This window comes from Callospermophilus lateralis, chromosome 16 (assembly GCF_048772815.1).
Source record: "Callospermophilus lateralis isolate mCalLat2 chromosome 16, mCalLat2.hap1, whole genome shotgun sequence".
NCBI lineage: Eukaryota > Metazoa > Chordata > Mammalia > Rodentia > Sciuridae > Callospermophilus > Callospermophilus lateralis.
Window position 1 is genome coordinate 23438987 of NC_135320.1, and position 27280 is coordinate 23466266.

At 35.7% G+C, this 27280-nt stretch overlaps 1 protein-coding gene across 1 annotated transcript in view; it reads left to right on the plus strand.

The window, feature by feature from the left end:
* The window catches only part of Cpa6 (carboxypeptidase A6), a 292280-nt gene that overhangs the window by 225327 nt on the left and 39673 nt on the right, over positions 1–27280 (plus strand). Inside the window, exons 7-8 of the mRNA XM_076836242.1 lie at positions 12714–12824; positions 13324–13414. Of these exons, the coding sequence (XP_076692357.1) occupies positions 12714–12824; positions 13324–13414 (202 nt within the window). The remainder of the gene's footprint in view (positions 1–12713; positions 12825–13323; positions 13415–27280) is intronic.

Consider the following 27280-nt stretch of genomic DNA (forward strand, 5'->3'; position numbering starts at 1 on the left):
TTTTTACTTGTAGATGGATATAATACCTTTATTTTATTTGTTTTTATTTTTATGTGGTGCTGGGGAATCAAACCCAATGCCTCACGCATGCTAGGTAAGCGCTCTACCACTGAACCACAACCCTGACCCATATTTTTAAAATAAATTTAAGCCAGACAAAATTGAAAACCATTCTCAGTTATGTCTGAGTCATATATTCCTATGGGTATTTTACAATCAGTGGTCAAATTCTATTTTTATTCAGGGGCAGACCAAAGATAATGCAAGGGTTTGTGAGAAGATCATGGAGATCTAAAGAGTCTGAAATGGAAAGTTCTTCCAGATTTTTGAATGTTATTTGATCCTATTATAGAAAGGCAGTAGCACAGAAAAACTCAAATTTCTTTGGTTCCCCAGGTGAGCCATGCTATTCCTCTGCTGTCTACATAATATGAAACCTCATGCTTCTAGACTTGGCTTGGTACCTGGAAAACAGCCTCCTTTGTACATTCCCAGCACCACAGTACTATACTGAGCATCATGGTAATAGCGAATCCTAGTGCCAAAATCTGGCATATGATTCAGATATACTATGTAGATAATTCGAATACCAAAAATAAGAATAGGAGACTTCTGGGGAAGGGAGTTATTTCCAGGGAGCATATATGATAATATTTGGATGCTCTGGTAGATTGGATGTATAGGACAGAGCTCTAAATAAGACATGGAGTAGTGTTTGTGGGAGAAGTTCTCCAAATGGAAAGATTTTCCAGAATGGGAAAATTCTTTCTCCCAAGATCCAGGAGCTTTCCAGGGAATACTTCTTTTGGATAATCGTCTCTTTCTGTCTCATGTTTTCTTGCTGCTTATTAAAGGTGAAACTCTGATATAAGCCTTCAAGTACGCAGTGAAACTCTTTGATTAAGAAATGTATCACTAGGGCTGGGGTTGTAGCTCAGTGGTAGAGCAATTGCCTTGCATGCATGGGGGCCCTGGGTTCCATCCTCAGCACCATGTAAAAACAAATAAATAAAAATAAAGACATGTCCATTTATAGATAAAAAAAAATTTTTAAAAAAGAAATGTATCACTAAAACCAAATATTTTTAAGAAGAGAACTTATATTGTATATACAAAATATGACCAAAATCAGGGAATAAGTAAGTAATTGAGAAAGCTACTGAACCCAGATCAAATATCTAATGAGTTCAGATGAGTATGCAAACGTATCTTTGTTCTTAATCACATAACAAAAAGTGGCTTATATTAAAATGATCTTCATTATAAAAATCCAACTTTATTTCCTATCATCTTGAATAATTATTATATTTTGACTTGTCTTCTACTAGCTCTTAAGTATCATTATTTTCCCATATTCTCCTATCCTCCTCTTTCCCCCAACCTTGTCTTTAATCTGTCATATTCTTAATATATCTCTTTCCCCTTTATATAATCAATACCAAGGTCTAGATTAATATTTGTTTGGTTTAGATTTAATTGAATCAAAAGCCATTGCATCCATTGTACTCCACTAGTGATTGAGAAGGTTCAAGTCACTGTTTTTATAGGCAGGTCTCCCTTTACAAGTAGCACCAGACTACAATTTGAAAGCCAAAGCAGTACAAAGCAATTTTAAAAACCAGTGAAATAAATTGTTCTGTGACTCTTAAAATGCTCTATCAAAACCTTAAATGCTCCCTCACTCTCAGTTATAAATATATTTGGAAAACGAAAAAATAGAAAAACCTAGCATTTAATATGTTATAATTAAAATAGTGAGAAATGTTGAGAATTAAATATCTTATTTGTAAGAAAAAATCTTACTAAGGGTGGTTTGAATTGTGCTTGCCTTCTTTCTGTATAACTTACAACACTGAATAAACATCTTGTGTAAAAAAATATGCTTTGGCAAATTGTCGAATTCATTTCTCAGTTGGATCAGCTTCCAATATCAGCTTCTTTTCCTTTGCACTTTCAATGACATAAACTATCTCTGAGAGTTCTTTTAAAGTGTGGCCTGAATCACTTCTTCTGGTCTTCTTTATTCTTTTTTTAAAAAATATTTTTAGTTGTAGAAGGACATTTTATTTATTTATTTTTTTATGTGGCACTGAGGATCAAACCCAGTACCTCACACGTGCTAGGCAAGTGCTCTACCATTGAGCTATGCCCCAGCCCCCATTTTATTCTTTTTATCAACCACTTTCTTCATCTGTGTTTGAAGACTTGTCTGGCTGCCTCTCTAGAGGTGTGTGTTGGCAGAGTCAACATTTCCAGTCAGCTATTTATTTGAAACCCCATTTAGATTTGGTTCAAAGTTTACCTCCAGCATTATCACTTTTCTTTGCTGCACTTTCATCTGAATTGGACAATTCCTTCTTCTCATCACACCTGTTTGTAAAATGCCATATAAAGGTTTATTACAGTTAAAACTAAAGGCAACATAGCTACACATTTTTCTGTCTGTGTATAAATTGAATAGGAGATATATAGTGGCCAGTCACCCACTAGCAGACTTTGAGAGAAGTGACAAAATTGGTCACAGATATTGATGTGCATCTGTTATTTACATAGCACTCTGTAGACTGAAGATCTAGCAGTGGCAACTGAAAATTGCACTGTTTGTGAGAATTGGTGTTATTTAATTAAACCCATGGTAACTAAATTTTGGTGTATATCAGAGCTGTACAAAGAAAAGACATCTGTACTTTCTTTTATGGTAAGTAAAAGATCCTCATTTGATCTTAATAGTGCCATGAAATTGGTCCTGGCTTCTTCTTGTGAATAGATACAACTAACCATGGTTATTAGGCTATCTTGGTGTGAAACTTCTAGAACTCGGAAGTGATATTGATTCGGAAAAAGATTAGACATGCATCTTATATTCTTGCTTCTGACATAAAATATTTCAAATATTTATCTCTTATTAGAAAATATAGGGAACCAACCTGGCTGCCCCTCAATAGGTGAATGGATAAAGAAAATGTGGTATATACTCAATGGAATACTACTCAAATTTTTAAAAGAGTGAAATTATGGCATTTGCCAGTAAATGATTGGAGTTGGAGAATATCATGCTAAGCAAAGTAAGCCAATCCCACAAAACCAAAGGCCAAATGTTTTCTCTAATATGTGGATGCTAATTCACAGTAGGCCGGGGGCACTAGCTATGTTGCCTTTAGTTTTACCTTAGATTAGGTAGAGGGAAATGATCAGAGGGGAAGGGAGGGGATGTGGGGATAGGAAAGATAGTAGAATGAAACAGACATTATTACTGTATATGAATATGTGACTGCATGACCAATATGATTCTGCAACATGTACACTCAGAAAAATAAAATTATATCCCATCTATGTATGATACATCAAAGTGCATAAATGCATTTTACTGTCATGTATAACTAATTAAAGCAAAAAAAATTTTTAAAGAAAAATATAAATAGACAACATTTTCCAGTCTTCACCTGCCCTGTTAGATTAGTTAATCTGGGCAGTTGATTCTAAGTATAAATCAACTAAATACAAAATAGAACCCAAACTTACAAGAGCCACACATGCTTTTCAGTTCTTCATCTTTCATTATCAAAACCTATTTTCCATGTTGTTTTCAAACTGTTATTTATTTGAACATTTTGTATTTAGTAAGTATCTGATAGTATGACATTATCTTTATGGATTAAGCTCCCCCCACTGTTTTTTTATTTATCTAAAAACTCTTCCTTACTCTAATTAATTCTCCAGTCATCTAATACTGGGAGAATTAATTAGATTAATTACTTAGATTAAATGCTGAAACATTTTTCTGATCTAAATAATTTTACTCCACTGTAGTCCAGATGAGGACATTTTCCTGATTGATGGTGACCGAGTCCCTTCCTTTGCCCTCAGCTGTCAGGGTTCTCCTCCCAGAGTGCCCTTCATTGAATGTATGGTTATTATTTTTAGGTGCTATGCAGAGATTCTAGTAGGAAAACAAAAATAGAAGAAATCTTAAAAGCTACCCTTTTTAAATCAAGTAACACCAATCTCCAAAATGATGACCCCATATTCCAGGTTGTCATGGAGCACTAAGAAAGGAACACCCAACCAAATCTGAAAATAGTAGGCAGAAGGGAAAATCTTGTACATAGTTTTATTCCATCACACAAAGACTTCGGTGATGACAAAAAGTTACCCTCAATTTTAATCAAGTTTTATCTGGCGAATTATGATTTGTGATATCCCGTTTATTTATGGGAAAGTCAAAACAGTCTTGGTAGGTGATGAATACCAAATAGATTCATTCTCTTGTCGTTCTTAATTAACTTTAGTAATGCCCTAAGCTAGTACCAAATATATAATTTGCCTGAAAGAAGATAATGGCAAATTTTTATCAGTATCTTTTAATTTAAAATTAAAATCAGTTTTAGAGAAACTTTTTTTAATAAATTGAAGGTGAGTGCAGTTCCCAGGGATCACCACACTGAGGCGTTTGCTGCATTGTTTTCTGACTAGCTTTCAGATCACGACCACTCATGAACAGCAATAATCAAGAATAAAACTCATGAAGTCCAGATGCAACTTGATTAGTCCTTTTCCATGTGTATGGGTATTGTGTATTGATTGATAGAAAGTTCTTCACACTAGAAGAAAGCACACCCCTACATTCTTTATCATATGTCAGAATAGCAGGCAATAGAGGCATGGTCATGTTTTTTCTAGAAACCCTCACTTAAACCATAGAAAGGAAATTATCTGTGTCCTATTATTTAAGTAATTCAAGTAAGACAGTCTCTCAGTCATCCTTTTCAGTATTTAACAGTCATCACATCGTGATCATTTCTTGCTTTGTCTGACCAGATGGAGAATAGCTGCAATTCTTAGAGAGTTATAAAAAAATCACAAATACAGCATATGCAATACAATGACACCCTTCTTGTTTGTCAGAGAAAGAACACGTTCTGGCAAGTCTTGAAAATTAAATTCATTCCAGAATAGAACACTGGGAACAGCTTCTTTGATTAATATGTTATTTAGAATTGAAGATTTTAAAATTATATTAATGACTTCAAAAAATATAGAACAAAAATTGACAAGATAAAAGAAAAGGCCATAAACTCAAAATAACAATATGAGAGTTTTTAGTATAACTCTTAGTGATTAAGCAGCAAGTTTAGTAAAAAGATAGATGATATCAACAGCACAATAAACAATCTAATATACATATTATGTATGTACATACACACAATCCACACTCAATGATTAGAGACTGCATATTCTTTCTCTGGCACAACTGAAACATTCACAAGAATTGATTATGTACTATGCCGAAGAGCAGGTCTTAACAATAATGAAGTATCTATATTATGTAGAACATATTCTCTGACTATAATGCAGTTGTTAGAATCTATCATTTTTTAAAAAACTCATTAAAAAATGTTTATAAATAATTCATAGTTTAAATATATCAAGGACATTTTTCAATATTTACAACTGAATGTTAAGACTAGCATACACAGAAACAAAAGAATGCAACTAAAAATTTATAGGGTTTTTTGGGGGGAGGAGCGGTTGTTGTTGGTACTGGGGACTGAAACCAGGGGGTCTACCACTGAGCTACATCCCCAGCCCTTTTTATTTTTATTTACTTTTTAAATTTTTGAGACATGGTATTGCTGAGTTGCCCAGGTTGACTTCGAATTTACAACCTTCCTGCTCCAACCTCCTGAGTAGCTGGAATTACAGACATGGACACTGTATACAGTGGGAAATTTATAGTTTTAAATAAATATATTAGAACAGAATAGGACTATCTAAATTAGTGAGCCAAGCTTTCAACTCAAGAGATTAGAAAAGAAGGGAAAGAGTTAAAAAAGAAAGATATAAGGAGCATAACACAATGGAAAGCAAAGAGAAAGAGAAAGCAAAGTTGTATTTCTCCTGTTGTGTCTTTCTTTTCTATTTAATGAATGCCTAGATGATTTCAGAGCTAAATTCTACCGTTCAGGGAGCTAATAATTCAAGTATATTTAAAAATAGTTCTCAAATTACATTATAATTATAACCCCAATCCTAAACTAGACAAGGACAAAATAAGAAAGGAAGTTATAGGCCTATCTCATGTAGGAATATAGATATAAATATGAGCATCATGAATCTAGAAAATAAATTAAGACATAACCAAATGGATTTATTCCAGCAATACAAGGATTGTTTAACAATAAAAAATTACTTATTGAAATTCATCATAATAACCACCAAATAATTATGTCCACAAAGGAAGAAAAGTCATTAACTCGATTCAACGTCTATTAATGATAACAAACAACAACCAAAGAATAAAACCTTTTACACTTTAATGTAATTTACCCTCATTTCAAAATTAATGTGAAGGAGAAGAAACAAAAATAGCCAAGATGATTTTGAACTGAAACACAGGGAGACACTTCCTACAGAAGTTTTAAAAGGAATAGTTGGTGGGTCAAAGGTGAAATTGAAAGATAACATATCAAAACTTGTGTAATGCAGTAAAAGCAGTTATAAGAGGAAAGATTATAGCAATAAATGCCTACATTAAAAAAAGAATGAGCATAAGATAATGCCTCAAGGAGTTAGACAAAGAACAAACTAAACCCACAGGTAACAGATGGAAGGAATGTTAAAGATCAGAATCAAAATAAGTCATACAAAGAATATAAAAATCAGTAAAACCAAACTTGGCTCTTTGAAAAAACAAATCCCTGGCCAAACTCAGCAAATGAGAAAATTCAAATGAATAAAAAATGATATAAAATAAAAAATGAAAGTGGGGAAATAGGATATATATATATATATATATATATATATATATATATATATATATATTTCTTAAACTTTAAAAAATAGAGTTAACAGACTTTTTCTAAGTCAAACTAAAAGAAAACTAAAGACCAAGATCTCTGATGAACATTGATGCAAAAAATCAATTAAATATGAAACTCAACACATCAAAAACATTGTATTTCACAATCAAATGTGATTTATTCTTGGCATGCAAGACTGTTTTAGTATATGCAAATCAATCAATGTGATATACCACATTAACAGACTGACACAGAAAAAGCATTTGAGAAAGTACAGCATCCTCCTTGATAAAAAAAAAAAAAAAAAAAAAAAACTGGGTATGGTGGAAGGAAAGCCCTTAATTGTAATAAAAGTCATTTATGAAAAAACCATGACTAACATCATAATCAATAGGGATTACCTGAAAGCTTTCCCCTAAAATCTGGTTCAAGGGATACCCATTCTTATCACTTCTTCCAAAATAGTAATGGAAGTTCTGGCAAGAGCAATCAAACAAGAAAAAGAAAAGTTATCCAAATCAAAAAGAAAAAATTAAAATTATCTCTATTTACACATGACATGATCCTTCCACACACATAAACCATCTATTAGAACTAACAGGTGAATTCAATAAAGTTGCAAAATACAAAATCAACATGCAAGAATCAGTAACGATTCTGTACAACAACCTAGCTGAAAGAGAAATTTTTTAAAATCTCATTTATAATAATATTAAAAAATAGGAATAAATTTAACCAAGGAGATAAAAATTTTAACACTAAAACTATAAAACATTGACAACAGAAATAGAAGAAGATATAAATAAATGGAAAGATAGCCTATGCTCATGGATTAATACTGTCAAAATTCCCATGATACCCAAAATAATATACAAATTTAACATAATACCTAATAATTCTAATGGCATTCTGCACAGATATGGAAAAAATAATAATTCTAAGATTCAGAGAGAACCACTTTTAAAAACTGAATAGCTAAAGCAATACTGAGAAAGAAAAAGTTGGAAGCATTATGCTTCAGATTTTAAATTTTATTACAAAGCTCTAGAATTAAAAACAATATCCTCCTGACATAAAAATAGAAACAGAGGCCAATCAATGGAACAAAATAGCCCAGCAATAAATTCAAACATTTACAATTAACTAATTTTTGACAGGGGAACCCAGAGGACACAATGGGAATCTTGTATCATATATAAAAACCAATGCAAAATAGATAAAAGACCTATGTTTACACACACACACACACACATACACACACACTCACACAATATATATACACACAAAACCCCTAGAAGAAAACATAGGGGGACAGCTCCTTGATTATTGGCCTTGGCCTTGAAATTTTGGCTATCACACCAAAAGCCCAGGCTACAAAAAGCAAAACTAGGACTACATTGAAGTAAAACATTCCTGAAATGAACAAATATTTGTAATGAACAAATATTTGTAAATGACATCTGATAAGAAGATTAATATCCAAAATTTATAAAGAATGCTTGTAACTTAATAACATAAAAACAAATAACTTAATTTTTTAAATGGGCAAAACACCTTCCAAAGAAGATATTAGAAGGGCCAATGCATATATGAAAAAGGTATTTATTTATAATCACTAATAATCAGGGAAAACAAATTAAAACTACTATGATATACTACCTCACACCTGTTAGAATTGCTGTTATCAAAAAGTGAAGAAAATCAGCTTGGTGATACACACCTTGGATCCCAGCTACTTGGGAGGCTGAAGCAGTAGGATTGAAGCAGCAAGTTCAAGGCCAGCCTGGGTGACTCAGCAAGACCTTGTCTCAAAATTTTAAAAAGTGCTAGAGATATAGCTCAGTGGTAAAAGAACCTCTGGGTTCAATTTCCAGTACCACCAAAAAGAAAATAATAATAATTTTTGCTTGTTTTTTGTTTTGTTTTTAATTTTTTTATTTGTTCTTTTCAGAAATACATGACAGTAGAGTGCATTTTGACATATATACATGAAGTATAACTTATTCTAATTATGGTCCACCCTTATGGTTGTATACTGGTCGTGTATTCATATATAAACATAGGAAAGTCATGTCTGATTTATTTTACTGTCTTTCCTATTTCCATCCCTCCCTCCCTTCCCTTCATTCCTCTTTGTCTAATACAATGAACTTCTATTCTTGCCTCCCCCTCCTTGATTGTGAGTCAGCATCTGCATATCAGAGAAAACATTAGGTCTTTGGTTTGGGGGATTGGCTTATTTCACTTAGCATGATAGTCTCCAATTCCATCCATTTACAGGCAAATTCCATAATTTCATATATTTTCTTTATCCATTTATCTGTTGAAGGGCATCTAGGTTGGTTCCAAAACTTAGCTATTGTGAATAGAGTTCCTATAAACATTGATGTGGCTGCATCACTGTAGTATGCTGGTATATATCCTTTGGGGATTTGCCAAGGGGTGGGATAACTAGGTCAAATGGTGGTTCCATTCCAAGTAGAAATAACAAATTTTGGTGACAACACTTAGAGAAAGGGGAAGCACATTGCTAGTCTCTAGTACACTGTTGGTGGGAATATAGACTGGTATAGACACTAGGGAAAATAGCATGAAGTTTCCAAAAATAGCATGAAGATTCCAACCCCTCTTCAGGGTATATACCCAAAGGGGAGAAAATCAACCACACACAAAGATGTTCACACTCCAATGTTCAATGTGGCATTATTTATAATACCTAAGAGATGGAAACAACACTAGCATCTATGGGAGAAAAAAATGAATACAGAAAATGGAATACTATTCCATCTTCAAAAAGAGGTAGATCCTGGTGTCTGTGACAACATGGGTCAACCTGGAGAACACTGTGCCAAGTTCAATAACCCAGATACAGAAGGAAAAATATCACATGATCTCACTTATTTATGAAATCTAAAACAAAATAAAAGAGAGAATAAAACAGTGGTGATCAGGGGCCAAAGGTGGGGGTAGGAAGAGGAAATGGAGAGAGTAGGTCAAAGGACACACACACAAAAAAATAGCAGATATAACATGAGACCATTGCTAATGAAATTGTATTTGAGTGTTTTTAATCAAACAGCCAGTTGCTCACACAAGTAATTATGTGAAATGATAGATTTTCTGAACTATAGAAACCACTTTACCGTGTGTGTGTGTGTGTGTGTGTGAGAGACATCTTATTGTCAACCTAAATATACACGGTAAAATTTACTTTAAAAAATAAAAGAAAGTTAGAACTATTCTTTTCAATATAAAGATATGACGATGACTTACATTGAAAGAGAAGCCAGCATAAAGTGTGAATTTCCACACAGATCTCTAGCAGATACTGCCACAGAAATACTAAACTCTCTGTGCTCAGAAAGATGGGAGTTTGGACTCACCAGTTTGGATAAGTGGGCTCCTCTCCCAGATGCGAGAAGAGAAGGAAAAAAATTACCATGACTTTTTCCTACTACCTCTTTCCTTCCTTTCTGCCCCACTTCCTTTCTCCTCCCTTCTCTCTTTTTTCCTAGAGCGGCATGGGAAGCCAAAGCTGCCAAATGGTGAGGGAAGAATGTCACTAACTGTGTAGCTGTGCCCCTGCAGTCCCCAGCAGAAGATGTCCTCAGAGTGCAGAAGAATCTCTGCTTATTAGAGGAAAACAGAATTCCAGGATGTGAGCAAGTGACCACACACCAGGTCCTTTTCTCTAGTTTGAGGTATTAGACAGTTAATAGAAATTCAGTAAATAAAAATATTCCTACATGAGGGCTAGGGTTGTAGCTCAGTGGCAGATTGCTGGCCTCCCAGGTGTGGAGCACTGGGTTCCATCCTCAGCACTACATAAAAATAAATAAATAAAAAGATATTGTGTCCATCTATAACTAAAAAAAATATTTTTTAAAAAAAATGTTCATACATGGAAGTTCTGTTGAAGTTAGTTGACCAACAGATTACTATTGAGCCTTTAAAAAGAGAACAAGATAACCAAATTAATATTTATCAAATTGGGTCAATCTCATGGATATTGAAATCTTATGTAATGAAATTGATATTTAACTCATGTTTTGAGAGTATACCCATATATTTTCATTATTACTTAAAACAGTGATCGTTTCTAAAAATTTCTATTATTAGAGTTCTCTCTATGAACAAAATTCTTACCATGTATATACAGAATACGGCTTATGATAAGCTCAGAAATTCTACTTACATAGATATAGAAGAAGATTGAACTTTCAAGGATTAAATTGGAAGAGAGAAATGGAGAAGCACTGTCAAAGGGCACAAAGACAAAGTTTGGGTTATACAGAATGAGTAAGTCCTAGAGGTTTATGTGGTACCGCATAGTGCTTACAGTCAACCATGCTGTATTGTATATTTAAAAGGGTATATCTTCAAGAATGGGAAGTTATACTTCATGTGTATATATATATATATATATATATATATATATATATATATATATATATATGTCAAAACACATTCTACTGTCATATTTAACTACAAAGAACAAATTTAAAAAATTTTTTAAAGGGTGTACCTTATATTAAGTGTTCTTACCACACAAAAATAATAATAAATAAAGAAGTCAGGAGAGATGATGAATATATTTGTATGATAGATTGTGGTGATGGTTTCATAAGAATATACTTATTGGTCTGGGGTTGTAGCTCAGTGGTAAAGCACTTGCCTAGCATGTGTGAGGCACTGGGTTCGATTCTCAGCACCACATAAGAAAATAAATGCATTGTGTCCATCTACAAGTAAAAAAAAAACTTTAAAAGAATATACTTATCTCTAAATTCAGCAAGTTGTATACCTTAAATATATACAGGTTTTGTGTGCCAATCAGACCTCAATAAAGTGGAAGATTTCTTTTTGTAAATAACTATTTTGAATTGTGCTGTTAATCTAGTAAAAATTCACAAAATTTAAGTGAAAAGTAAGACTCCTTCTCACACATTGTCCTCCAGTCTGTCTCCCCAAAGGCAACTGTAGTTAGAGAATTCCTATGTGTTCTTCCAAGATATTCTACACATAGACAAACATGCATCAAAAAGAACTTTTAAATAAGTCCATTCCAGAGCAGAAAATTTCAAATATCTCTTTTACCAACTTGATTCAGTACATGCTGTGCTTTTCTATGAGTCTACATCTTCAGTGTAGAATCTTCAGACTTGGGATCAGACATCACCAGAACAAGACTTCAAAAAAGCCATGGTTAAGATGACAAATTGTGTACTCTCCATTAAACTTTTCATAGAAAAGTTGAGAGCAGGGAGTGATATTGGCCAAATTATATATTGTTATATTGTGTGCATATATGAATATGTAACAACAAATACCATAATTATGTACAACAGTAATATACCAATAAAAATGTGGAAAAAATTAATATGACTAAAAAGAAAGAAAAAAGAAAAGTCAGGAACAAAGAATAGAGTTTCTATGTCCCGAGTTCCAAAGCTTGAGTTTGGTACCAATTAGAAATAAACAATCAAGTGACATACAACTAGTAAGTGATATGATATATCATGTAAGTACATCAAATATACACAGCTAATTATTTTGTTCACAATTAAAGGGAATTTGAAATGAACTGATCATAAGAAGGCATATCTATAATTGTTACTTTCTTCATCAGCCTAAAACTTTGGTCAGATCTGTAATATTGCAAGAGGCTTATCACTTCATCTGTTTTTACCAGCTCTGATAAATTATTATTGATATGAAAGAATTTAATTCAGGTCAAAGTCTCAATAAGGAATGTGTAGTATCAAATAATATAGTTCATGGTAACTTGCTACTTTTAAACCAGTGTATTTGGTATTTCATATGGATAGAAAGGTTTTATCATGTTCCTTTTTTTTTTCCCTAAACCTGTATTTGGGATCAATTTATAAGAAAAATGTCTCCTTTGTCTTTTAGGCCCTTCTAACATATAGGAGTGATGCAGCCATGAGAAAAATGTTAAAACATCTGTATTTCTATATCATGCCTGTCTTTAATGTTGACGGATACCATTTTAGCTGGACACATGTAAGTCGCTTGGCCTATCCAGTTGAAAAGAGGACTGAATAAGTCACAGAAAACAATCATAGAACAGAAGGTGCCTCAGTGGGCAGCCCGCTAACTGATTCCAGAGATGCAGAAGGGGTCTTCATTTCCTCCCCAATCAGAGCGCCAGCCTTTTGATTTCACTTTCATATCTCGCTTCTGTGTAAGATTTCATGTAAATAAAAACGGCTCCTTCCAAATAAATCATGAAAAAAATCATTGGTCTAGTCCAACCCATTCAGTGTTGCCTGTAAAGAAATGAAACCAAGAGCCAGTAGGAGGCAGGAGGTTCATGGTAGAGACTGGAGCATGATCCTGGGTCTCTAGTGCTAATCCAGTCCTCTGTCCACGCTCCAGACTCATCTATTGGTGGAGGAACTCTCTCCTCAGTAATGCAACACCTTCACTGATTGAGCTACTAAAATGCATGTGAATAATCTTTTAAGTATTTTTCTCTCCGCCTGTTTTCTTAATTATGTAGGATCGATTTTGGAGAAAAACAAGGTCAAGGAACTCAAGGTTCCACTGCCGTGGAGTAGATGCCAATCGTAACTGGAAAGTGAAGTGGTGTGGTAAGTCTGGAGCTAACTGGGGTTCAGAACCGAAGGCTCCCACAGGTATCACTGCAAAATAATGGACCTGTTGAGATGCTCCTGGGAGACTGATGTTTCTATGTATGTGGAAACCTAATAAAGACAAATGTAGGAACATGATAGCTATAATTTGCAAAAGAAAATGGAAGGTTCTTTTTTAATGTGTAAAAATCAGAGGTTTAAATCTGTCAATCCAATCCTGAAAACTGAACAGTTAAACACTGATGTAAAAAAACAGAATACTGTCATTCACAAAACTAAAAGAGATAGTGTGGTTTGTGTATAAATCTGGTTAAATGTTTTCATCCTTTTACAAGATTATCACTGATCCTGCCTTTGTCTGTGGTGATCAAAGCTGTCATGTCCTTGTCAAGAAATACCGACCTGCCAGTCATATGTTCATTGGCCACTAACCCCAGAAATGAATTTCTGCTGCACTCCATGTTTCACTGGATGAAGGTTGTTTACCTTTCAAATAGAGGGAGGATGTCATTCTAAGGAAGGAGACCCTTTTACAGAATGAAGAAACAGGCAGATATGGAGAGCTGGGAAGTGGGATGAGAAAATTAATCATGGCTAGTATCATACTTTCAGCAGAAAGGGGAGGAGAAGAGAAAGTATTGTAAAAATGCAGTTGTGGGGAACAGAGTCTGTCATTTGCAGAGTCTGTCATTAGCTCCCTCAAAATACAGACCGTTCTCTAATGAAAACCTCCATTCAGTCCCTTAGAAATGAAGCCTCTCACAAATGCACTCATCTGCGATGTTTTGACTTCTGCATTAGATGTTTCTATCCCATTCCTACCAGCATGGGACAGAGTAACTGAGCATGAGCTTAGACTCCTTCCCCCCATCCTTAAAGGCAACAGCCCTCAATTGGAACTGCCAAATAAAACATGTCATAACTCCAAGAATATGGCTGTAAACTACGACAGATGTGGTTTGGTTCTACCATTACTAGTTCAATGATTTGGGCAATTCTCTTTAATCTATGAAATGATAATAACAACCCCTTATGGGGTTATTCCGGGGGTTAAAAAAAATTATGTATGTGAAATGCCTAATTCACATCCTAGCTCCATACAGCTGTCTAAATATCAGTGACCTTTTTTTTCTGCTCATCCAGAACAGGGTCAATTTGCTTCTGAGCCTTGAGTCAATAGGTAAAACAGTTTATTTCCTTTGTGGTGGGTATTGGAATAATGACCAATCACATAATCTTAAAAATGCTTACATTTATGGGGGAAGAAAAAGAATTGCATAAATGCAATATTATATTATAGATGGCTATTTAGATTCAGAAATTGTTTTCTCTAAACCAGATTAAGATAATAATCATATTCATATGAACTGTTGGTCTGAATGTTTGCACGCCCCAAACATATTGGGGTCTGTTGAAACCTAATCCCCAATGTAACAGTATTAAGAGGTGGAACTTGGGGAGTGATTATATCATGACTATGGAATCGGGGGCCTCATACAAGAGATCAAGGGAGCTTATGTGCCTCTTCTGCCATTTAAGGACATAGGTAGAAGGCTCCATCTATTAAAAAATAAATAAATAAACGCTTACCAGATGTCAAATCTTCTGACACCTCAAGCTTATACACCCTAGCTCCCAGAACTTTGAGTAATAAATTTCTTTTGTTTATAAATTACCCAGTCTGAGGTATTTTGTTATAGTAGCACTAGAATTGACTAAGATACTCCATAAACTAATTTTTAAAAATTCCCTGTTCGCTGATGGGACTGTTTACATGCTCATAACCACGTGGATATTTCAATGGTCAGCAAGTGCCTGCATCTGTATGTGTGTCATATACATGCCCAGAGTCATCTCAGCCGAGTACAACAGATGGGTAACTGAGCTGAGTAACACTAGCAGTCAGCTCTGCCTGTGTAAAGTTACATTCTTGTTTATATCCAGTTACAAGCAAGTGCCTTGCTTCTCTTTGTTCTTCTTCCTTTACCCACCATGTTTCCTTCATACTTATTCCTTCTTTGGTTTCATAGTTTCTACTATAATTTCTTTGACTCTACCCATTTTTGAATCATTCTGATTTTTCCTGCGATTTGACAAATGTACCGTGGATTATGTCAAACTTCATTTGCAAAATGATCTTGATAGACTTTTATAAGTGATATGCAAATGTAGGCAGCCTGACTAGGACTATCTCTAGGTCCTCTCCAGAGGATTCACCTGACCCAATAGGCAGAGTGGCCTGCCTCCCTGATACCTTAGATCCATCCCCCTACAGCTATGTCCCTGGTCAACAGGATGGTAAGCCACACAAAGAGAACCACTCCTGCGCCAGAAGGACTGAAGTAAGTGTAAAATCTCCTAAATGAATCTCCAGATAAACATCCCTGATATGAAAGTCCAAGCCAAATTGAAAACACTCTAGAGAGTCAACATCAAGACAACATCACTACTGTTTCTTTCTCTAAGTCAGCGACTCTCAAACCCAAAGAGCAGAACACAAAACTGCTTCTTTGTATGAAAAACCTGCAGATTCCCATATGGCAGTAGTTACGCTTTAGCGCATCTGTAGAGTAAACACACAGTTTAGAGGATGAACACGGAAGCAGGTACACCTTTCCAAAACTCCACACCTCCCCAGGGACCTCTAAGCCATGAAATGAATACCGTCGCTCAAAGTCCAGCAGAGGAACACAAGTCAGAGTACTGGTATGAATAAATACAGAGACTTTATTAATTCATCTGCAGAAGTTAATTGAGCACATTACTCTCTGCTAGACACTGTTCTTTTTTCCTTCTCCTACCTACTCTCTCTAGAGTGTGCTGTGAGCCCTGGTTCCTCTAAATTCGAAGAAATCCCGGAGAAAGACAAAGCTTTAACCCCCGAATAATCAAGTATTGCATAAATATAAATCAGCATTTAGAAAAACTTGCAGAATGAATGAACAGGATTGTAGATCACATTTCCAGTAAGGGATTGTATCTATAATAAAAAAGAACTTGCACGGGACAACAGGAAAGATACCACCCCATTTTTAAAAAGCACAGGTGGTTTGAGCAGATGTTTCCTCAAAAAAGAGAATACCAATAGACATGAGCCCATGAAAAGATGCTCAACATCATTATCTATGAGGGAAATGCCCATCAAAACCATAAGACGCCACTTTATGCCCCCCTAAGATGACTGTTATGGTTTCAAGATGAGGTGTCCCCCCCAAATTTTTGTGTTAAGGCAGAATATTCAGAGGTAAAATTACTGAAGTATGAGAGCTACAACCTAATCCGTCCATGCTAGTTCCAATGAACTAACTGGGTGATAACTGCAGATGGGGTGTGGCTGGAAGAGGCGGGCACAGGGAATTTGCCCTTGAAGGGTTCATCTGTCCTGCAGCCCCTTCTCCCTCCTCTCTCTGCTTCTTGGCCTCCATGAAGTGAGCAGCATTCTCGTACTAAGCCCTTTCACCATGATGTTCTGCCTCCCCTGGGGCCCAGAGCAACAAACTCAACCAACCATTGGACTAAAACTCTGAAGCCACCAGCCAAAATTAACTTTCCTTCCTCTAATTTGTTCTTGTCAGGTGCCTTGGTCACAGTGACTCAAAGCTGACTAACACAATGGCTATAATTACCAAAAAAAAAAAAAAAAAAAAAAAACAAGGGTAGGTGAGTGCAAAAGAAATTAAACATTTGTTCTTGCTGATGGGAATGTAAAATGGGACAGTCACTTTGGAAAACAGTTTGGCAATTCCTCAAAAAATTAAGGGCAGAGTACTCATATGAGATCACAATTCCACTCCTAGGTATATACCTAGGAGCAATGAAAATATTTATCCACACATTGACTTGTAAATGAATGTTCATAGCAGCCCTATTGATAGTAGCCAAAAAAAATGGCAATAACCTAAATGTCAATCAGTCAATGAATAAATAAGCAAAATGTGATATATCTGTACTGTCAGGGAAGAAATATAATTTATCCTCAATCCTTGTGAGTTTACAGTTGGAACCAATTCCTATAACAAAAGATAATTAATAAGAAACAAGTTTATTAACACGTAATGCACATCACCTGGAGAAACCTACATGAAAGGTAATCTAAAACAGTGGCTTAGAACTCTGGCTCCTATAGCATCTTCAACAAAGAACAGCAAATCTTAAAGAACTGATAAGATAAAGGAAAGCAGTTTTAGGCTTCCAGAAGTAGGAAAGTAAATATATAGGGAACTAAGAGTAGATAAGGTCTAGTTAGTAAGGTTTGTCATATAGACTCCTCTCATGCTGTTACCATCAGATAAGGGCCCATAGTCATCTCCAGTGATAAATGTCTGTCCTTCCTGGTAGAGAGGGGAGGGGAAATATCTTTACAAATTTATGTTCTGCTTTTAGGCAAATAGGGCAGAAAGATTTTATGCATCTGCTGCTCAATTCAATTGTCCTTCATATTTTAGGGAGGCATATTCTGGTCTCCTAGAATATAATGGTATATTATTTATCCACAAAAAAAAAGGAATGCTGTACTGATACGTGCTGCAATATGGATGAACCTTGAAAACATTGTGCTAGTGAAATAAACTAATCACAAAAGACCAAATATTGTATCAAATGTATGAAATGTCCCGAATAGGAAAATCCATAGAGACAGACAGTAGATTAGTGGGAATGTAATGATGGGAATGTAAAATGGGACAGTCAAGAACTGGGGTGAGGAGGAATGAGACATGTCTGCTAATGAGTAAGGGGTTTCATTTTGGGGTGATGCAAATGTTCTAGAATAAATACAGTGCTAGTGATGGTGACTATATGAAAAACCATTGAATTGTGCATTGTTAAATGGTGAATTTTGTGGTATGTGGAATTATACCTATTATAAAAAAATAAATCTGTTTTAAAACAGTTTTTAATTTCCATTTAGGAGTAAATTAGGCACTTGTTTAAATATATTAGCTCTTTGGAACATTTAATTACCTAATATTATAAATTAGGTGTAATATGGAGAGTAATTGTATTTGCTTCTCCTCACTTATGCCCTATCCTGCCACCATCCTGTTTTGCTTTACAAATATTCTAATAGATCATCTGGGGTAAAGGGGGAAACCATTACAGGCTGGCAGTTGTCAGCCAGTGCCTGTGGAATAACAATAGATGGCCACTGTCCTACTTTCAAAGACGACAATTCCTCCAGCTGAAGGAAGGGCTTTTGTTTTGAGAGAGCTATACTAGCTGAGAAACTAAGCTGAATTTCTTTGCAAATAAAAGGAATTTCAGAGGCCAAATTTGGGACAAGGAGGGGAGGGAAGTGGTAACATTGCTAGGCTGTCCAGAAAAGGAATAGGGACCGTTATAGTCAGCTTTTTCGCTGCGGTGACTAAAAGACCTGACAAGAACAATTTTAGCGGGGGGGGGGGGGGGGGGGGGGATGTTTATTTGTGGCTCATGATTTCAGAGGTCTCAGTCCACAGATGGACGACTTTGTTATTCAAGACTAAAGGTGAGGCAGAAAATCATGGTAAAGGGTGAGGTGGAGGAAAGTAGCTCAGGTCATGGTAACTGGAAGCAGAGGAGAGAGAGAGAGAGAGAGAGAGAGAGAAAGAGAGAGAGAGAGAGAGATCTGCTCACCAGGGACAAAATATCAACCCCAAAGGCACTCCCCCAATTACCCACTTCATCCAGCCACACTCTACCTGATTATAGTTACACCCAGTTAATCCCTATCAGCTGATTAACACACTGATTATGTTAAGACTCCCATAACCCAATGATTTCATCTCTGAACTTTCTTGCATTGTTTCACACAAGAGATTTTGTATCTCCTCGTATCTAAACCATAACAGGGATACAAAGATATATAAGGATTTTAATTAAATTTTTCTGTGATATAAATTCTCTATAGTGTCTTATAACAGCCATGTGGTAACGTTCAGCACCACCTATTCACTTATGCAAAGGATTTGTAGATTTGAATCTGTTATCTGGGGATGTGAGGAAGGACCAAGTCTGGCCTCAAGGTAAATTCAGGGAGAGAAGTAATTCACATGACATATTCAGAAGCCTGGAGCCCACAAGAACACGTTGTCTGATAAGAAAGTAAGCTTCCATGATTAGAGATTTATAGACAAGATCTGGGAAACTGGACTGACATATAATGATGAGTCTAACATACTTTTCCTTAGCTGAACTTTAAATCCAAACAAATACATTAAGCACCTTTTACAATGTAAAGTGCTTTACAATGTGTAACAAAGTCCTAGAATATTTAAAGGGTTCACATGTAACTTTCAAGATATTATTGGGATAGTGGAGAAATACAAAGGGAAAATCTGTTAACTTAGCCTATTCCTCACTTTGCAACCAATTTAATGTAAAAATGCATACTAATCGCTTAAGATCTTCTGTGAAAGTTATAGAGAAATGTTTAAATCAGAGAATCAGTGAGCTAAATTACTAAGTTATGCTTTTAAAAAATGACGTTGAGGATACAGAAATGGAGATGTGGAAATTGGATTATAAGGGGTTTGCCCACGGTTGTTGATATATGGCTAACATTTATTAAGGACTCATTGCGTGCCTTGGCCTCAGAAGAGTTGATGTGTCAGCATTTACAGTAAAAGGAGGGTTGTACTTACTGAGCACATATCAAAATGTAGGCATTATCATACTGTAGATGTGATGGTTTCTTTTAACTTGGAAATAAATGAACAGTGCCTCCCTTGGCATGTCTTATGCAAGTCAGCACTGAACTCTGGCTTGAGGAATCACTGGGCTAACATCACTGACACTTTGAAGGATGTGTGAAATGAATTGTTTCATCTCAGAGGAAAGTAGCTAGAAGTCACATATTTCCAGATGCCCAGTGGCATCTGAGTATATGGATGTGTAGATTTGCCATAGCTGAGGTTTTTTTTCTCCTTTGGAGGGGGATCAATGTTTGTTCCCCTAGTATTTCTTGCATACCTACTTTGCACCAGTTCATAAAAATAAAATATGATGCCTGCCTTAAAAAAAGAGCATGCTCAGTGTGTGATGTAAATTTCTCACTGAGAATATGTTATGATCCTTATTTAACTGATAAAAAAATTAATAGAGTAGTCAGGACACTTTTTAAAAAATAAAAGAGAGGAATAAAGGGAGAAAGAAAAAGGGAGGGAGGTAGAGGGAGAAGGAAGTTGCTCAAGACTTGGACTACCAAGGGAAGTCAGGTCTGGCTGCCTCTAGTGTTCCTATTTTAACCAAAAGTGTTCCCATTTTAACCAAAAGCTCCTAAGTGTTCCTATTTTAACCAAAAGCTCCTGAGTTAGACTTTTGGTTAAAATAGGAACACTAGGAATGCAAGAAATACTAGGAGAACAAACACTGCATCCCTGGGGATCAACTTGCCATGAATAATCACTGTTTTTCAACTGTGGTAATGAATTAAATAATATGTGGTTGCAAAAGAATAGTTGAGGTATCAAAAAAAAAAATAAGACTCTTATCCAAAATCATGAAACACAAATAAGAGAAAGACTGGCAATGCGTGTTAAGAGGGAACAATGATCCCTCCAGGTGCCATTTCTGGTCTAGGGCCATACCATGACGGCAGTTTGAGTTTACAAACATCTGTTGATTTCAGGATTATGGTAATAAATTCTCCAAGAAGACTTTTCTTTCTAGTCAAAGTCTGGCATCTTCCCATGCTGGCAGATTTCATTGAATAGCCAGTGCCGCAGTCTGGCTGGGCACAAGATCACGAGCCACTCACAGCCTTGTAGATTCAAACAGCCAGCGATTCTTTATTCCCGAACTCTCACCGGCACTGGCACTCTACACCCACGTTCTGGGAAAATCCACACACTCCATCGGGCTCTGCATACCAAATACTCTCTGAATCCCCCGAGAACTCAACGGGAACTCAAGGAGCGGGCGCCTGAGGCAGCAGGATACGCCCTATTCCCAGCAGGATCCACCCTAAACCCGGATCCACCCTGGTCCTTGAGCAGGGTCACCTTTCTCAAACATTCATGCAATGTCACTGCAAATGACCTGGGTCCAAGGCAAGCCCATTTCCACAATGGAGAGTCCTCCCTCTAAGCAACATTGGGTAGGCTGACAAGGAAATTGCCATGCGTCATTCCTACTTGGCTATGGCTCTCAGCAAGCCAGCCCACACTGTCACTGAAAGTATCCCATTTTGAGGATCCTAGTTGTATGGCTAGGACATGTGCGCCCTTCCTGTACACTGAGGCCTCCTCCCCATCTCCTGCTTCCCCAGTCTGTGAGTCGGGGTCAGTGAGCACCCCAACCATGCTGCAGATTTTTCTCTTCTTTTTGTCCTGTCAGCGTTAGATATTTATGTTTATGTTTGTTTTCACAGGAATTTTTTGAGGCTTTTGCCGTGTATTTAAATCGATTTCTTGATCACTTAAATGTGTTTGTAGACGGTGCTTTTATCAAAGTATCTGCTACAATTCTGTCATATGGCCAGAAAATCCATCTGTCATTCCAGACATAAATAGAATCAAAATTAATGTCAACCTGACTTCTTGATGTTTTAAGGACCTTCTATCATACCATAATTGTCCATAAAACAATCTTACCTGCACCTAATCATATAAAACCCAACCAATGCCTGCCAACCTCTCTTTCTTCTTTGCTGCCTCCTGCACGTAATGATATTATTACATGAAAAATAATATCGCAGCTTCAAAAGAAAAGTTTCACAATAGAAGTGTGTAGCTTTATAATATTTATTACTCTTATTCCAAATGTGGTCTTTAGATCCTGTGTAATAGTCCTCTTGTTTGGGGAGAGCTGATAATGAATGTTGAAACTTAGGAAGAAGTAATTCTTATTGATGTTTCTGGTTTCGATGTTTTATGTGTTTTGCTTTCAAGTTTCTCTTGGGGTGAAGTCTACAGTGCGTGCTGTGGATAGGTACCCTCCATCCATCCATTCCAACCTCCTTCTCGTGTACCTTTCCAGATTGCTGAGGGCAAAAGATAAAGACTAAATTTCTAGGAACCCTTAAGCTGGGGATCTGGATATGACTTAGGTTCTACCACTTTGGTACCCTTGGGTGACTTAGAGTGTGGAGGTCACTTCTCTGTGGCTCTTATCATCCCCACAGTCCAGCACCACTGTGAAGATACATGGCTTATGTGAGGCCACTTCTCCTTCTCGACTCTCCCCTGAAATGTGCTGCTTCCTCATCTTGCAGAGACAGTATAGCCCTCTTGGTAACCTGTGTCATGACTCTTGAATCATCCAAGAAGGTTTAAGCTAGAGTTTCTTTTCAAATAGCTGTGAATGAAATTTAATGTCTTATTTTAAAAAAATGCTTCTACTTGAACTAGCCAGAGTGAATTCTGTGCTCTTTCATGAAACTCTGACCAGTGAAGATTTTTTTATAAACAATTTGTTTTCCAGTTCATATCTGTGACTTTAGCCAAGAGTTCTACTCTTCTATAAACTTTGTCTGACATTCAGCTTAATTTTTCTTTTACTTTGCAAATTCATGATTGCTACCATTCCACCCCTGTTCCATTGCCATCTAGCATGCTAATTTGTCCTTTTAAAATATTGTACATATTAGAAATACTAGTAGGCTTTTCTCTATATATATTTTTCTTTTTTTACGTGTGTGTGTGTGTGTGTGTGTGTGTGTGTGTGTGTGTGAGAGAGGCATTACTTGGTTAGAAAATATATTGTTAATTTCTTTCTTCTGTCCTCTAACTCATCAACCTTAAACGTATTTCTGCAAACTTCATTCTTCCCAGGATAGAAGATCACAGGTTAAACAGAAAATCCTTTATTTATAAGGCTTAAAGAAAATATAAAAAAAGCTTTCATTTTTTTTCTCTTCCTATTCACATGTATTTTTCAGCTAATACATTACTCAATGAGCTATTTTATTTTTTGTGAAGGTGCTCTTAAGTTCTTCTTTCCTAATCTAGATACTGATTATACACAAAAATTATCTCCCTATTTTATATTTTATGCTGCTTATGCATGACATACCCAAATGCCTTTTTAAATAAAGTTTTTATAACTACAGATTATAAATAAAGCTTATTCACTGATATATGTGTGTGTGTGTGTATGTGTGTGTACACAAAATGGCATATTGTTGTTTTATGTCTCTGATCATTCATGTGAGTAAACATGTAATAATTTGCATTTGAAGGACAATATCTATTTTATTTATAACATTCACTCCCACATTAAGAGTAAATGTCGGGCTGGGGATGTGGCTCAAGTGGTAGCGCACTTGCCTGGCATGCTTGCGGCCTGGGTTCGATCCTCAGCACCACATACAAAGATGTTGTGTCCGCCGAAAAACTAAAAAATAAATATTAAAAAATTCTCTCTCTCTCTCTCTCTCTCTCTCTCTCTTTAAAAAAAGAGTAAATGTCTTTGCTAAAGTTTTTAATAATGGTGTTATAAAGTTTTAAAATCTTTTACAAATAGCTCAGTTTGAAAGTCACTGAAGAAAGCAGTATATAAATTAATATTTTTGAAAGGAAGCATGGTGAGGTAGAAGAATCGCTCCTTTTGTTCTTGGGATGCTGAGCTACTTGTTTTTCACTTGGAACTGATTTTTATGTCTAGTAATTTTATTCCCCTTGTTTCAGCAGGTAACCTTCCATGCTGCTCAGACTTTAGGAGGCCTCTTCTCTTGCCTTGAGCGTATATGAGTAGGGTTTTTAAAAAGCTTTTATCTGCTAATTCTTTTTCCACCATACTGGTTGCTTTTCAACATTATTGCATTTCTGATTTCATCGAAAACAAACTACCTCTCTCTGATAATTTTCCTCCAGCTGTATCATTTGCATTTGAGAATTCTTGTTTTTATTTTCATAAATTTCATGCATATTTAACTGCTTTGATTTTTTAGAGTCCTTGTTACTATTTATAACATCTCATAAGCATTACAGCATTATGTTCCTTCTGGGTCACTAATGTCTTTAAATATTTTCCTTGTTATCAGTTTCCCAATTTCCTTTTAATTTATATGCTTGTTTTTTTTTTTTCATCCAGACTCTTTTCAAAGTAACTTTTCTGTTATTGAAAACATCTCTTGGGCTGGGGTTGTGGCTCAGTAGTAGAGTACTCACCTAGCACGTGACAGGCCCTGGGTTCAATCCTCAGCACCCCATAAAAATAAATAAATAAAATAAAGGTATTGTGTCCAACTACAACTAAAAAATAAATATTAAAAAAAAATTAAAAGAAAAACATGTCTTTGGGGGGCTAGGGATATATCTCAGTTGGTAGAGTGCTGGCTTTGCATGCACAAGGCCCTGGGTTCAATCCCCAGAACCACTGAAACAAGAGGAATAAAATTACTAGATATAGGAAAATGATGGCATTTTTTCCTACCAATTTTTATAACTTTTGAACAAAAGTTCTGTATGTTGAATAATGACAGGAGACACTTGGGCAGTCACCGTGCCTTCTTGCTGTCTTCCAGATCAGCAGTTCCCAGACTGCACAAAGCCCTTGTGAACTATAGAACTCTAGTGGAACAGAGGTCAGAAGGTGTCCCCCAAATTAAATGTTGCTCATGATAGAAGTATTTTTAAGATGTCATGGGGAAAAAAGATATGCTTTTACAATGTTAGAAAAAATAACACGTACATTGTATACATTTGTCACCTCAGAGATTACCAGATGCATTGACTACATTCATTCATTCATTGATCCAACTATTATTTATTGAGGTGGTGATTGGGGAATCAGAAATGAACAAAACAAAGAAAGTCAGGCTGTGATTCATGGTTTGAAGAAAATCATAACACTAAGAAAGTGAGAGATGAGCAAGAGGTATGGAGAAAGAGCAGTGCAGATAGTAACAGTGTCAAGTCCCTGATCTGGGAAGATCATTGTTATCTTTAAGGCAGAGGAAGTCAGGCCAATTGGCTGGAGCTGAAGGGAATGAGTACAAGATAAAGCCAGAAAAGTAGCCAGAGGCAAGATGATGTAGGTCTTGCATCCTGAGAAGGACTTTAGATTTTGCTCTGCATGGGATGGGAAACCACTGGAGAGTTTTGAAATGCAAAACAATAAGACATAACTTACATTTTTAGCTACTGCATATCAAATTTTAAGGATAGACATTTGGAATCAAATTATTTTCCCATTTGAAAGCATTGTTTTCACAATATAATAAAACTAACCCAAGAATATTATTATCCACATCTTTAGATAAACATGGTATATAACATAATGAATACTAAATATAAATATATCTTTATTACATAAAATACTATGAGTTTTTCTTTTTTAAATAAAGTTAAGCAGCCACGTGGGGGAAAGAAACATTTGCAAAAACACAACAGAGAAAATGTTGTTATCAGTAAAATCAAATATTACATGATTTTGAAAAGTCTATATAAATGTAAAGAAAAACTCCAAGACTCTAGGAAGTTTTAAAACATAGATTTAAGAAAATAAACATGATAAAACAATCTCTTCTAAAAAAAAAAGTATTTTTTAAAAAAGCTAACATTTCATCTGTTTTAACTATTTCCCAGAACGTTTATTGTGATCACCTAAGCAGCACATGAGTTTTGGGGCATTATAAAGAATTTTGGTGAGACATCAAAAACACTATCCATTCCTCCATTCATTGAAAATTTTTAAAAAAGGACTGGATGTCATACTCTGAACTAAGATGTCATACTCTGAACTGAGACAAGTCCCACAGATTCCCTGTTCTCCCAGGATTTAAGATCATTGGGGTTAGAGTAGGTGAAGACAAAAATAGGAACAGAGAAAGACAGGGGGAGAGGGGCAAGTGCAGACAGGAAGGGGAAAAAAATGAGTAAAATCTTACAGATGCTGTGTTATAAGGGTTATTCAGAGAAACAGAACCAATGGGATATATATGTAGAGAAAGAAAGGGATATTAATTTTAAGGAATTGTCTCACACAATTATGGAGGCTGGCAAGTCCCAAATCTGCAAGGTCGGCCCTTACCTAAGTTGGAAGAGGGCAGTCTTTTTGTTCTAGTCAGACTTCAACTTCCTGGAAAAGTAAGTTATGGTAAGTTGAGTAAGTTGAGGTATGGGATCCGATTGCCTACCACCGACATTATAGAGGCCAATATGCCTTATTCAAAGTCTACTGATTTAAATGTTGATCTCATCTTACTCAAAAACACCTCACAGAAACATTCAGAAGAACATTTAACCAAATATTATCTGGACACCATGGCTTAGCCATGGATTAATTCACACATAGAATTAACTATTAAGATATACTATGGTAGAATACATGTATATATGCATGCACACATGTACACGTCTGATAAAGTCAGAAAAGTCTTCATAGGTGACAAAATAGCAGTTTAGTTCATCAAATGGACTTAACTGGGGAAGGAGGTAAATAAAAGAAAGGATGAAGGGTCAAGAGGGAATCCCAAGTGGGTAAATCATGTAAGTCCTTAAGGAAAATATATAGCATGTAGCACGATGCAAGGTGGGTGAGGACAGCATGAGGCCTTATATGGTTGAGCTGAAGGACAAGAGGAAGTCTGGTGAGAGGTGAAGCGCCCCTAGGTACAGTACATGCTGAACGTGCTGAACTCCTGTACCATGTCGAGTTCTGCAGATTTTATTCCAGGGTCATGCTATTCCTGCTGACATTATAAATAAGATGAGGCTATGTCACTGAGAAAAATCACAAAAATTCATAGCATACCTTCAGGGCATATCAGTTTCACTTAAAAGATTTTTTTAATTTTAAATTTATTTGTGTATTCTAACTTGTTATACATGACAGCAGAATGCATTTCTTATTGAAAGATTTTGAACAGATTTTTTTTTTTGCGTGAAAACAAGCCCAAATATATAACTGAGTCAACTGTATAATTCACATTAAATTTTTAAG